The following is a 15,003-nucleotide window of genomic DNA, read 5'->3' on the forward strand; positions in this document are numbered from 1 at the left end:
CTTCTAGTTCACCTCCTCTATTCCAAGTGTGACAAAGAGGTATTAGACTGACTACCAAACAGAAGGTCTACAGAGCTGTTATGCTGATCCCATTGTTGTATACCTGTGGAAACATGGACAATATACCAGCATCATGTCAGGAAACTGAATCACTTCCATTTGAATTGTCTTAAGAAGATTCTAAAGATCACCTGGCAGCATAAGATACCAGACACTGAGGACCTTTCTCGAGCTAAACTGCCAAGTGTTGCAGTATAACTCTGTTGGGTTGGCCACATGTTTTGAATGCCAAAAGTACCCTTGCCAAAAAGACCATTTTATAGAGAACTCACCCAGGCAAGCCTTCATGCAATGGTCAGAAAAAAAGATACAAGTATGCTCTCAAGGTCTCTCTTCAGAACTTTAGAATTGATTGTATGACATGGGAGACACTGGCACATTACTGGGTGTGTATGCTAGAGCTTCTTGGAGCCAAGATGTGCATCCAGGTGGGTACCAAAGGTAGAAAGCAGCCTTGAAAAGGGTTTGGCAATATTTATACCAGAGGTACTGGTCTTCTAGTTCACCTCCTCTCTTCCAAGTGTGACAAAGAGGTATTAGACTGACTACCAAACAGAAGGTCTACAGAGCTGTTATGCTGATCCCATTGTTGTATACCTGTGGAAACATAGACAATATACCAGCATCATGTCAGGAAACTGGTGCTGACGTGCATGGCGTGCCCTTATCAGAAAAGGTATTGTACTCTATGAGCAAAACAGAATTGATGTAATTCAAAACAAACATGAGAATCCACCCCAAATATCCGTATGGGCTACTTGTGTCCAACCTGTGGTAGAGCATTTCAAACTCTCATTGATCTCTTAAGCAGATACATTTTAACTCATCTCTTAACATAGTAATGTCATTTTGGTTCTCTTTGAGAGTTAAAGCCAACAACCATGATATCTGATATTTCCCTAGTTATTTAAAACAAATCAGTGTAGGAGACCCAGTACTTTCTGAGATTTGATAGTTCTCTCACACTTTAAGGTCCTTTATAAGCAATCAGTCACAGATGTAGGAATCATCTCTGGGGGGGAAAGATAGAGGAAGAACCAATTAGACCAGAACCAGAACTATCAACCTGTATCCTTACTCTGTATTAAACATCTGATCTCCTAATTTTTATAAACTAAGTAAACCTATTCTTTTATAACTCTTTTGCTTGTACTAGATCATTCTTTTGTCTCATCCAGATACCCGAGTTTAGGATAGCTTCTCTGAGCTACTTGGTATACTGACTATCCTGTTTGGGTGATCAATCTCCCAAAAGCCATATCCTTGACAAATCAGTATCGTGCTAGAAAGCAGAAGTGGCCTCTAATCCAGCAGTTTTTGGATCCAATCTCTAGAAGGACTTATATGGTAAGGACAGACTACTTTTAGACATGGTTCCAGGTAATCCTCTTTGGTCCTTTATTTCTTCCTTGGTACAATGACATCCAGATCTTTATGTCTCTGTCCTGTCATAGGGCTTTACATACTAGGAAAACAGGTTAGGGCCTCTCAATCTGTAGACCTCCTTTCTGCTGTAATGGTTTGGACAGCTTCTTCCCAGAAAAGGCTTACAGCAACAAAAGATGATGGTGCTGCTCGCCAGCAACATGGGAAAGCTAAAACTATTGCTATATAATTATGGTATATATGTATGTACCTAGAAGAAAGGGGATTCTCTAGCCAATTTCATGGTAATCATGAGTTCCTAGATTAAGGTAAGAGAGAATCTTTATTGAACCTCTGTGAAAGAAGGAGGTAGCCCCTCAGCAGAGACCTCTATAGAGGTAGAAATTTAGTATTATTACTCTAATAGCACTCCCAGGAATGAAGATATTTTAGCTGGTGGTCTAGGAAATATTTAAGAGGGTGTTGGTGAAGAGAAATGATAATGGAACTTGAATCATTTCTGTTTTATCTTTTGTAATTGATTCTTATTTGGTTAAAAATATATCTCCTGTGAGAGGTAATATGATGTGTTTCTATGCCCAAATTTATGTGTATGTTCCTCTCTTCTCATTTCTTTCCCTTCCTTCTTGTTTGCATGGATTTCTACCTGTGTATCTTGATTTTTATATAATTTCCCCTAGCTTTTGTTTCCTTTTCTCCCTTAGTATATCCTTCTTACCTTCCCTTTCAATTCTTTTAAAATTATCAAGATACTCCCAGACTTTTAAAATTAGACTTCCTCTATGATCTCTGATGATGATAAAGTTCAAAAGGTACACCAATATTTTTCCACATTAGAATGTAAACAGTTGATCCTTGTTTAGTAAATTATAATTGTTCTTGTTACCTTTTTATATTTCTCTTGATTCCTGTGTTTGCACTTAAATGTTTCTACACAGCTTGGATCTTTTCATAAAGAATACTTGGAAATCATTCATTTCAATTAAAGATTCTTTTTCTCCCTATGTGATTTTTTTTTTGTTTGTTTGTTTCTTTTTTATTTCCAGGACTCTATGGAAGTTAGAAAACTGTATGAGAGAACTAGACTTCTCTATGATCTTTCAAATTACCATTTTAATGGGAAGATTTGGAACACATGGCTTGAATTGTCCAATAAACAACTGGTAATGTGCGAATCTGTGTTCAACCTAGGTTAAACCTCAGTAGAGGGCTTAGAAAAAGGATTTGGGAGTGATCACAATAGAAATGATAGATGTGTGAAGCAGGATTTGAACTTAGGCTTATTTTGACTTCAAATACAGGCCACATTGATTTTTTTTTTTTTTTTTTTTTTTTTTTTTTTAGTGTGACTGACTAGGGATCTGCTTTATTGCCTTGGGACTAGCCATCAGATGCAGTTTAAATATATATATATATGAGAGAGAGAGAGAGAAAGAGAGAGAGAGAGAGAGAGAGAGAGAGAGAGAGAGAGAGAGAGAGAGAGAGAGAGAGAAGAGAGAGAAGAGAGAGAATGGGTTTCAATCAAGACCAGAACAGCACCATATGTTTTCCATTTCTGGAGGGTCTCTTTACCAAAGTTAATTGGTGCAAAACACTGGGATGGAGTGCAGAAATGAGGCAATGTAGTATTGAGTTCAGTGATAGCCATCAGCAGAGAAGTTGACAATGGACAAATAGGTTGATTTCAAGCTTCCTTCTCATAAGTCCTAATGCAGATTACAGTGTCATTGGTTAGTGTTAGAATAAGTTTTCCATCCTGGAGCTCCTGAGTGAATGTGGTCTCCTGCCCATCCCACTTCTAGACATGGACAAGTTTGCTCTGGCCAGTATGATGGTCGACTTGACCTTCCTATGATCAGCTGTTGTTTAATCAAATTTCACTCCCGGCTTGGAGTGTTTTTGAAAGTGCTCTGAATCTTGATGATGGTGGTGATCTTGGTCATGCTGATCATCTTCCTTGTGGCAAAGCCAACACCAGTAGACTTCATGTAGTCATTCAAGTTCTTGCTGTCAATTAGCTTCCAGGAGTCAACAAAAGCATCTGCTATGGTTCTAGGCTAGAGGAGGTAAGGCTGAGCTGTGCTGTGCTAGTCTAGGGTAGGCTGCCCTGTGAGATGTTGGGTTAGATCTTCTGGGATGCCCATATTGATTTTTTAAAGACAAAATTGTGTCTGACTAATTTATTGAAGTTATAAGAAATGGTGTAAATAGGGATGTAGCTAAATGGAAAACAGTAGATATAATCTATTTTAACTTTCAAAAAGTGTTGGACAAGGTTTCTGACCAAAAGCTATTAAAAAGCAAAAACTGCCACCACACACAGAGCAACTACCACCTTACTTCAAGACCTCATCACCTCTTGCCTATGCTTACCATAATAATATAGTGATAATATAATTGGTCTCTCTGCCATAAGTTCATTATCTATTTCCTAAAGCATAGATCTGCCCATGGCAGTCCCATGTAAAATAATGATCAATGGTTTTCTGCTACTATTAGGATCTATTTCTTTTTGGTATTAAAAGTCTTCTGAAATCTAGCTCAAATTCACCCTTCCAGCCACATTAAAACATTACTCTCCTTGATACTCTCTTTGGTCCAGCCAAACTGTCCCTACTAGATGTTCTTCAATCATAGTATTCTGTACCCCGTCTATGTGGCACAGACTGTCCCCCATGTTTAGAATGGACTTCTTTTTCACCTTTACTTTTTAGAATTCTTAATTCTCTTTTAACATCATCTCCTAAATGAAGACTTTTCTGATTCCCTCTAATTGTTCCTACCTTTCCCTTCAAATTACCTTGTACAAATTTTACATGTACTTTGATATATGCTTATTTTTATGTAACTTTTACATGTAATTGTTACCTTTTTGTTGAAAGATGTAAACTCCATGAGATGAAGGATTATAGTAGGTGCTTAAAAATTTATATTGATTGATGGAGAAGACTGTTTATCACAAATAGGGAACTGCCTTACAGGCAGCAAACATAGAATAGGAAGAGAAGAATAAATCCTGTCTGGGGAAGTGTTCTTGGGGGGTGTTTAAGAAGCACTAGCACCTTTGGTATGAGGGCTTACCAAGATCTTTTCAGAGCTTCTTATTCACTCATTCACCTTTGGTATATACCTGTCACCCAATTCTCATGTGGCTCTAGCATGTGTAGTAGCCACACCAGGTTGAAGGTAACAGACAGATCTCAAACTTGTGAGGTAGGGGATGTCTATCCCAAGCATGTGAAGCCTCCCTCTCCCCCACCTTGAGGAATGTGCAGATGAAAACAATTTGTTCCAATAGCCATGAAGGTGGCTGAAGTAAGGACTATGGAGTACTTAGAACTTGGTAGGACATTGAAGATTTCAAAGTCATCCACTGAATCCCAGGCCATCGGACTCTGGAAGAGAGAGTGAAACTGACAACTTTGTGCAAATCTGCCTCACATTCAATTCATAGCAAGTCAAGCCATCACCTATGATATCACTGAAGCTTGTGAAAAATGAAAGGCAAACAACAACAATCCATTCAATATCTAGTTTAATATCTAGCAAGTTGAATACAAAAATGTTGATACTTAAAGATATGTTTGTTGATGCATAAGTATGGTAACTAGCACAAAGAAATTTCAATTTCTCCCTGTCTACTGATTCCTACTCTACTGCCTACAAACTTGTCTCCCTATTCTTTGATCCTTCCATTTCCAATGAATTTAATTCTATATGTTCTCTGCACTTTGTGGCTAAACGCCTTGAAAAGCCTGTCTAAAATTAATGCCTCTACTTTCTCTCTTCTTAATCTCTTATATTCAAGCTTCTAAATTTATCATTCTCCTAAAACTACTCTCTCCAAAGTTACCAATAACTTCTTAAATGCCAAATCTAATGGCCTTTTCTCAAACCTTACCTTTCTTGATCTCATCAGTTTTTGACAATGTTGATGACTTCTTTTTTTCTTGATATCTTTTTCTCTATAGTTTTTTAAGACACTACTTCCTCCTAGTTTTTCATTCTTCCTCTCTGACCACTTCTTCTCAGTCTCTAACCATGGATAAACTCAGGGTTGTATTCTGTGCCCTTTTTTCTTCTTTTCTGCTACTTCACTTGATGAAACACAACATATCTCAAGGTGAACTTATCTTTCTCTCTAAACTCTCTTCTCCCTATCTTCCCTATTACTGTAGAAACTGTAATATACTGTAGAATAGTGCTTCATAATCCCTCAGGCCTCTTTGACTCCTTACTATCTCTCACCTCCCATATCCAAACTGTTATTGAGACATGCTGATTCCACCTTTGCAACATCTCTTAAGTGTACTTTTTTCTCTTCCCTGACATTTTTAGTTTAGGCCCTTATCCTCTTGGCTATTGCAATAGCTTGCTGGTGGGGCTGCCTGTTTTTATATGCCCACTCCAATCCATCTTCCATTAACCATTTCCTAAAGCACAGATCTCACCTTGTCACCCCTCCTCCTCTGATCAAAATAGAGTAGTTCCCCAGTACCTCATTAGGTTCAAATACAAAGCCTCTAATAATTGTCCCTTCCTATCTTTCCAGGTTTCTTACACCTTACTCCCCACCAAGTACTCTTTGAGCCAATGGCACTGACCTCTCTCTGCTGTCCCAGGAACAAAATACTCCATTTCTCTACTCAAGGTATTTTCTCTGGCTGTTTCCCATGCCTGGAAAGCTCTTTGCTCAACCCCACCTACTGACTTCTCCGGCTTCCTTTATGTCCCAACTAAAATCCCATCTTTTACAGGATGCCTTTCCCAATTAATTCTAGTGCCTTCCCTCAGTTAATTATTTCTTTATCCTGTGTGTAGGTAGTTTGTGAAAGTATCAATAACAGCACGTACATCGTACATCAATGGAGTTGGAGTCAGAAAGATGTGAGTTCAGATCCTCCGTGATTCGTACTAGCCGTATGCGCTTAAGTACCTCAAGCTCTCTCTGCTTGAGTCTCCCAGAACTTAGTTACTAAGTCACAGATACGCTGCGGTTTGCAACAGTAGAGGGGTTCCTATGGTGAGACTAAAATAATCGATCCATCTTCTGCTCCGAGATTCGTGTCAAATAGAGGGCAATGCACGAGTTTAGCCCTCTTAAGTCGGTTCAAGCAATGCCATTCTTTCCCCGGCTCAAAGCAATGTCGCGTATTAGAATTAGCTCTTCTGGGAAGCCGGGATAAACCTAACCTTTAAGCCTGACGTCAGGAAACATCAACACGATTGTCCTCATCACCTCCAGCTCTTAGAAACCTGGGACGCGGTCTGATATAGACAGGGAACCCTCCGCACCCTTGTATCCCTCTTGCGAAACACTGATCCCAACAGGAAATCCCCCCTCCCCCCCATCTCTCCCCCAAAATTATTTTTTTTATAGAGTGGCAAGAAGCAAAGGAGCACTAGGGAGGCGGGGCCACTTGGGAGGCTCGCGCGCGCACTCCCCCTCCCGCCTGGCAGTTCGCGCGCGCGTTCTCACTCACTCTCCAGCACCTTCTCGCGTTCCTCCGCCGCGGGACGGCCCTGAGAGAGGAAGGGCCCGAGCTGGCGAGAAAGGGGAAGGGCGGGGTTGGAGGAAGGGACGGGAAGGCAGAGGGCGCGCGTGCTCGCGTGCCATCCGTCTTCGGGAGCGAGCAAGCGAGCAAGCAGGCTGGCGGGCGGGCGCCTCGGAGGAGGGGCGGGGTCCAGAAGCTAAAGCCCGGCCACCGGTGCCGGCGGGACAGGAGCTGTAGCTGGCACCTAGCCGGCTCTTCTTTGGATCCGGGCCTCCTCCCTCCCACCTCCGTTTCTGTTGAAACGTCAACATGGAGGAAGAAGACTTCGGTGAGTGCCACCTGTGCCCCCCCCTCCAACCCTAGCTGCCCCTGTCAGCCTTGGGATTGAGTTTATTGATTTGGAGGGGGAGGAATAGTGGCGGGGGAGGGGAGTCACACCTCGAGGTGCGGCGGCCACGGATCGCAGAACGCCCTCCTTCGTTCGTCTCCTTGTCTGGGGCTTCCCCCAGACTCTGGGGGCTCGTTCCCGCCTGCCTCCCCCGGCCGTTTCTGCCTTGGTCAGAAGGGCTCTGGACTCCCCGCTCGAGCTCCCTCCGGGACCGGCGCCCTTTCTGGGGGCCGGGAATGGAGCTCGAGCTCCAGGCGGGGGACTGGCGGAGCGGAGAAGCGGCGGGGTATGGAGCTGATCCTCAGGGCTGCTCGGGTAGGGCGAGCACAGGCAGAGCGGAGTACTTTCCTTTCGGGCTTCTAGGCAGGGGAAGCACATCTTGTCCCATGAATAAAAAAGCCTTCCAAATGATTGGGGCTCGGTTTTTTTTTTTTTTTTTTGACTGGGGAGTTAGAAGAGGGCAGCTCTCATTTTTGATAGGAAATTGGATTATCAGTACTATGGTTTGCTTTACCTAGCTAAATATGCAAATATCAGTGTTGCTTATTCTGAATTCTCTCTCTTTCCTTGTCAGTTTCCGGTATAGAAGTGTGTGTGTGTGTGTGTGTGTAGGTGTAGTCCCAAATCTAGTCTTTCATATCTGGCACAACAATCCCTTGGCATTTGTCACTAAGATTTGCTGGGGTCAGGATTTATTATTGGGGGAACATTGTGTGAGCTATTATGGATTTCAGTGATTCTTTTTGCATTAGAAAATGAATGACTTCTTTTTTTAGGTAAGTATGTGGCAATATATTTAAAGGAAAAGAAGTTTTCCTGTTCCTATTCTTATGTTAGAGAAAGTTTGATAATTGCAATCCATAGATAACCTTTGTATTTAACTTAATTCTTAACCTCATTTTTGTCTGACTTTTACCTACAGTTCTGGACAGTAGCTAAATGAGTAGAAAAAGAGAAACAGCCAGAGAGAGGAGTTAATCCTAAAACTGGGAAATTACGATTCACTTTTGAGGTTTCTAGAATAGTTTTGAGATTTAAAAGGTTACAAAAAATTTCTTGAAATGTTGTAGTCACACTTTTAACTGTAAAATTAGAGGAAGTATGACAGTTGGAAAACTACATAATGAATTTGTGTAAGAAGTTTTTGTGTGAGAAGTGAGAGGCAACTCGATATAGTGGATAGAGACCTGGTTTCAGAATCAAGAATCAGATGTTGTCTCTGATAAATATTAGCTTTGTGGGTCTGGGTAAATCACTTAGCCTCTTGGCAATTTTCAAAAGCTAAGTGGAAGAGAAGGGCCTGAGCAGAGGGAATTTTCCTTATTGAAGAGTTCCCTATGCTAGTGAAACCATAGATCATTTTTCTATCCATTTAAGAGAAATACTTAGCACTTTTAGAGAATTTAATTATCAATTTCACCTTTCTAGAATACAGTTGATATCCAGGCTGTAAATAATAATTTTTAAAAAATCAATAAATTAAGGGAAGAAAATTTATTAAATGACTACTATGTGCAAAGTCTTGTAAAGCTCTGAACATTCAAATAGAAAAACAAGGCTGTGCTTTTAATAAGTTTGCATTTTAAAATCAGGAAAAGACTCATAGGGATTTTCAAGTCAAATGAAAAGATCCATTCTTCCTTAGGGGCTAGCAGTAAAGCAAATGGCAATCCATCTCTAATGCCACTGATAAAACTATATATTTTCTTCTGATATTGAATCATTTAACAGTGCCAAGAACTTTGATAGCAAGAACTTTATTTTGGGGAGTCTTCTTTGCTGTGGAGGCAATTAATTGCCAGGTAGAATCTATACTAGTGCTGCTTTCCTGGAAAATGACATTAGTGGCCAGGCTGGAAGCAAGGCTTAATACTTTGGTTCACTTGGACATCCCTGGCTGTTGGTTATAAGTGGTGGTAAAGAGAATGGGTTCCTTCTCTGTAAGGGTGGCTATCCTGAGGGGTTTTCTCTAAGGCCTATGTACTTTTTGTTCTGGAAACCCCCTGTAACTATTGTTTATAGGCAATTTGCATACACATTGTTCTAAGTGACTAGATTATCTAGTTTCTAAAACCCTCAGCAGATTAGAAATTGTGAAAAGGCCTAGTACAGGAAGGCACTTTGACGTCAGGAAGAAGCTACATCCAGTAACATCAAATGAAGAGGCAAAAAACACTTTAAAAAAAAAAAAAAGCTGATAACTTAAAAAGTAGTGGGGGGGGGGCATTTCTTGTAGAGATACAAATGTCTCAGTAGGTTCATGTCAGGGTACATTGACAACTTTGAGATAATACAGTAGATCCGGGACTAGAAGGATGCCACCTAGTCAATTTTACAAGAGGAAATTGAAACCCCTAGAATTTAAATGACTTGCCTGGGGCCATAGGGATAGATAAATAATAAATCTAAGCTTTTTTGTGTGCCAGGCACTGATCGCTACATACTGAGAATACGCATAAAAATTCCTGGGACAGGCCTTAACTTCATGAAGCTTACATTCTAAAAGAGGAATTCAATACTTAAGGGTGTGCTGGAAAAGTGGATGTTGGGGAAAAGATGCTTAGAAAAATGGCGTTGTGAAGCAGCTCTAAGAATTGGCAATATTAGGGAAGCCTGGCTTTGCCATTTCCAGTCCAAAGATCATTTGAGGGATTTGGATAAGGTTAATTAATTGAAATATGAAGAGAGTGCTGTATCTATAGCTTACAAAGCATTTGATTTTCAGCAAAACATTTGATAAAAGTCTCATGCTTTTTTTTTTGGAGGAAATGTTGAGATGTGAAGTGGTAATTATAAAATAAGATCGATTCAGAAGTAGTTAAATGACCAGATTCAAAGAGTCATGGTTCAGTGTTTCATGGTAACTGAAGGTCTCTAGGGGAGTGCCTTAGGAATTTGCAGTAGATCTTTGTCCTGCCTGTCCCAGGCGTTATTAATCTGGGCTCTCAGCTTCTCAGTGTCCTAGGCAGCTAGGACTTAAATTATTTTAAAATTATAAAGACAGAGAAGGAGTCAGCCTGCATTGGTAAAGGGAATTTATTTGAGTGTTCCTTTTACTAAGAAAACAGTCATAGATATAGCGCTTATCCATCTCTCTATATGTAGCTAAATTTTAGGGGAAATGATTTTATGTAGCCTGCAGTAATGAAGTATATTTTAATGGGATTTTGTTATATTTGTACTTGGAAATAAGTGATTACTTAAGAAGTGGGCATATGAATTTCCATTTAGGTATGTAAAAATTTATCTTAGCACCTGTTTGCAGCCTTTCAAATGAAAACATTGTGTTCTTTCCATTTATGAGCCAAAAAAAGAACTTCAGTTAACCGACCAACAAAGTACCTACTTAGTTCTAGGATTTGGGGATACTAAAACAAAAAAGGAAATAACTCTTTTTCTCAAGGAGTTAAGTTTTTATATGGCGATATAAACAAAGTAAATTTTTTTGTGGGGGAGGTTTGCAATACATTAGTGACAAAGGTGCTATTTGAGCTGAATCCAGGGTGGGCCAGTGTCATGACAAGAGTGCATTCCAGGAAACCTGTGCAGAGGCATGAAAATGAGACATGGACTGCCTGGTCTTTGGAGCTCTTCCCAGCTCCTCCCCATTATTTCTATTGTTTCTTGCCAGAGGTGAGAAAGTTCAGAGAAGGAACTACCTCGGGCTTTACTCACTTTCAGCATTTTCCACCTCACTTCAAATCCTGTTGCATTGCTGTACTTCCTCTCTCTAACTTCTTTCTCCTGTGCTGAACTCTTTTGGTGTCCTGGGAATTGGTTCTAGAAACTGTTCATTGGTATTCTGTTCCAAGACTTCTGGCCTTTTAACAAACATGCTAAGACTGTGTAAGGAAGGGATAAAGCTAGAAATTTGTTTCTCTCACTTAGAAAGGATTTCCCTAACAAAAAGTTGTGGAAAAGAAGATATAAAGATGTTGATTGAGATAGTTCCATTAATATTCCCCATGAAAAAAAGTTTACAGGTATCTGAGGATGATAGAAAGGAGGGACATATGGCATAGTTTGAGAAGATTTCAAATTTTCTTTAGTTTCCAGATCTTCCAAAACATTCTCTCATATGTAACAGTAAAATTTGTAACTTTAAACTTCATATATTAAGAGGAAAAAAATTAACTCTCCAGACTACCCCTGAGAACAAGCTGAAATGCCTAGAGTGAATTGGAAAGTAGTCTCCAAGAAAAAGAAAGCATGGATAAAATACTTGGCAAAAAAAGTGCCTGGAGGTCTTTATATTGATCTTTATATTGATCGTAGTTCATAAGTGTTTCACAGGTGTTTTTCTTTACAGTGTTGTAGTCATTACATTCTTCTTGTTCTGCTCATTTCACTTTGCTTTAATTTATCTAAGTTTTGTGCTTTTCTGTATCCATTCCTTTTGTAATTTTTGCAGCAATATTCTGTGACATTTGTAAACCATAACCCATTTAGCTAAAATCTTTCTTAGCTACAATCTTTCTCTAGGGTCTTTGTACAAAACTAATAACTTTGCATGACTGAATTTTCCACACTGCTGCATTTACTTCTTCATTCATCTGCAATCGTTTCTTTTTCAAGTACCGAAATTAATGACAAGCGAGAACATTTATTATTTGCTTCAAAGTTTATTTGCTAGTATTGCAGTATTATTGTTTTGTTCTACTTATTATGGCAAATGTGTAGTGAGAGAGGTAGCATGATTTAGTGGAAAAATCACTGGGTTTAATGACAGAGAACCTGAGTCCAAATACTTCAGTCCCTATGTTTTTTGGTTGTTAATTTCCTTATCTGAAAAAAATTATGGCTTTTCTTTAGTTACCTGTTTTTGTCTTTATTTTCTCCAACAGGAGTTTTTGTTGTTGTTTTGTCTCAAAACTAAATTAGAATCTTAAACTGCCTTTAATAGATCGTGCTAAATATTATCCTAGATGCCTTTTTGTTCTGATAACAGGGTATAGTGGAACTTCGGTTAAGTCTCAATCTATCTGGGACTTATGTCCCTTCTCATTCTTCATCTATTATCCTCTGATTATTGTTTATGAGAAATTCTAAAGAAATATTTAATCTAAAGGAAGCTAAGGGATTTTGTGAATAACTTAGAAATCTAATCACTTGTTTCAGGCTGACTTCATATGAATCTTTCAAGACATAATTTTTGTAAGCTGGACACTTCCTATAAAATCTTTTCAAGAGTACATAACTTCAAGCTAAAATCTTTCTTAGCTACAATCTTTCTCTAGGGTCTTTGTACAAAACTAATAACTTTGCATGACTGAATTTTAAACCCCTTTTTTCAACAGAAATTTCCCTCTCATGATTAGGAACAGAGTTTAAATAATAGTGATTCAATCAGTGTGTGCTTACATGTTTTAATACCTTAGATTTACACTAAGTTACTTTAGTAACCAGATAGATATAAATAGGAATATAGACATGTATGAATTGCATCAATTGGTGAAAACATATCTTTTGTGATATTGTTTAGAAACTTGAGTGTGTCTACTTGTTTTAAATTGGTATGAGTTTTAAAGTTAAGTTTTAAAGTAAAAGTCCCTAGTATCTACAGTGTTTATTAGAGACAATGCATGTGCCTCTTTGTTTCTTTTTTTCTGAGATTGCTTTATCCAGAGTGCTGTCAGGTAACATAATTGAAATCTACTGTCTTTTAAATTTACATATATAATGTGTGTGAGAATATATATTTCCTATCTTAAATGAAAAAGGATTTTTTTTTTTTCTGAGGCAATTGGGGTTAAGTGACTTGCCCATGGTCACATAGCTAGAAAGTGTTAAGTGTGTCTGAGGTCAGATTTGAATTCAGGTTCACCTGACTTCAGAGCTGGCACTCTTATCTACTATGTCATCTAACTGCCCTAGGGACTTTTCTAAGTCTAACCTCTCCACTTGTGTGTTTGATTCACTTAATGTCCCTTCCATGATTTACTTTACTATTTGGCTCTTCAATGATTAGCAGTGTTTGGCGCATAGTGGTGCTTAATAAATGCTTTATTCACTCTTTTCTATCTCATGGAGCATCCTTCTCTATCAAGAAAGTTGTTCTTGATCTTTATATTGATCGTAGTTCATAAGTGTTTCACAGGTGTTTTTCTTTACAGTGTTGTAGTCATTACATTCTTCTTGTTCTGCTCATTTCACTTTGCTTTAATTTATCTAAGTTTTGTGCTTTTCTGTATCCATTCCTTTTGTAATTTTTGCAGCAATATTCTGTGACATTTGTAAACCATAACCCATTTAGCTATTTCAAATGAATGGATACCTCCTAAGTTTCCAGTTCTTTCCTATAACAAAAAGCACTTACTATGGATATTTTTGGCATATATTAGTCTTTTCTTGTCTTTTAACCTTTGGAATAGAAACTTAGTTGTGGCATCTCTGGATCATTTTTTGGTTTGGCGATAGTACTCTAAAATGTTTTCTAGAATGGTGAGCTGATTCATAGACTCACTAATCATGTTCCTGTTCTACATAGCCTCTTACAGTTACTTTTTTTTTTTTTTTTTAGTCACCTTTACTACTCTGAAGGGTAATATGGTAGAATCTCAGAGTTCCTTTGATTTCTTCTTTTTTCTTCCCCCACTATCTTGCTTAGTGATTTTAGCATTCCCTGTAGAGTAAATTACTATTTCTATGCAGATAATTCTTAGATCTATTTATCCATATGTCTCATAGACATGTTAAACTCAGCATGTCTAAAGCTTAATTAATGTCTCCCCAAAATTCTTTCCTTTTCTCAACTTCTCCATAATTGTCAGCAACCATTATCCTTCCAGTTCTTCAGGCTCAAAACCTAAGTGTTATTTTGAGCTACTAATTCTCATTCATCCACTTATCCAATTTGTTACCTATCTTCTTAGCTACCTTTCTTTTCTGTTTTTCTACCCTTCTCTAGTATATATCCCTTTCTCTTTTCTGGCATATCTGCCACCCTTATCTTTTTATAATGTAGACTATTACCATAGCCTTCTGTTTAACCCCAGTGTCTCAAGTTTCTACCCACCCTAATCCAGGGGTCCTCAAACTTTTTAAATAGGGGACCAGTCCACTGTCCCTCAGACTGTTGGAGGGCAGGACTATAGTAAAAACAAAAACTTTGTTTTGTGGGCCTTTAAATAAAGAAACTTCATATCCCTGAGTGAGGGGGATAATCATTCCTCAGCTGTGGCATCTGGCCCGCAGGCCGTAGTTTGAGGACCCCTGTATCCATCCTCCTCCATGTTGCTGCCAATAGTGATCTTCCTAATGTTCAAGCCTGACCACATCAATCCCTTCTTTATTAAATTCCAATGACTCCCTATTGTCTCCAGGATCAAATATAAAATCCTCTCCCTTTGAGATAACTTCTAAATGTATCTGATATCTATCTATCCATAGCTTATATCTACATTATTACTATGGTGTCTTCCTAATAGACTGAGCTACTTGAGAGCAAGGACTGTTTTTATCTTTCTTCACGTGCTTGGCACTCAGTACATTATTTATTAACAAAGCTGAATAAATGTTTATTGACTTGACTTGCATTTCCCTTATTCGTGATTTGGGACTTTTTTTCTCCCTGTGTGGTTGATGACAGCTTGAGTTTGTCCTCTTTAAAAGAAACTTCTGTCCCTTGACCATATATCTATTAGGGAATGACTGTTGTCCTTATATATTTAAATC

At 38.7% G+C, this 15,003-nt stretch overlaps 1 protein-coding gene and 1 pseudogene across 1 annotated transcript in view; one reads left to right on the forward strand and one right to left on the reverse strand.

Annotated features, from left to right (window-relative positions):
- Nucleotides 1–2,951: 2,951 nt before the first annotated feature.
- Nucleotides 2,952–7,252, reverse strand: LOC127561388 (fatty acid-binding protein, heart-like; annotated as a pseudogene).
- The window catches only part of CYTH1 (cytohesin 1), a 196,706-nt gene continuing 188,722 nt past the window's right edge, over nucleotides 7,020–15,003 (forward strand). Inside the window, exon 1 of the mRNA XM_051995473.1 lies at nucleotides 7,020–7,269. Coding sequence (XP_051851433.1) covers nucleotides 7,251–7,269 — 19 coding nt within the window. The 5' untranslated portion in view covers nucleotides 7,020–7,250. The remainder of the gene's footprint in view (nucleotides 7,270–15,003) is intronic.

Source organism: Antechinus flavipes, chromosome 4 (genome assembly GCF_016432865.1).
Source record: "Antechinus flavipes isolate AdamAnt ecotype Samford, QLD, Australia chromosome 4, AdamAnt_v2, whole genome shotgun sequence".
Lineage (NCBI taxonomy): Eukaryota > Metazoa > Chordata > Mammalia > Dasyuromorphia > Dasyuridae > Antechinus > Antechinus flavipes.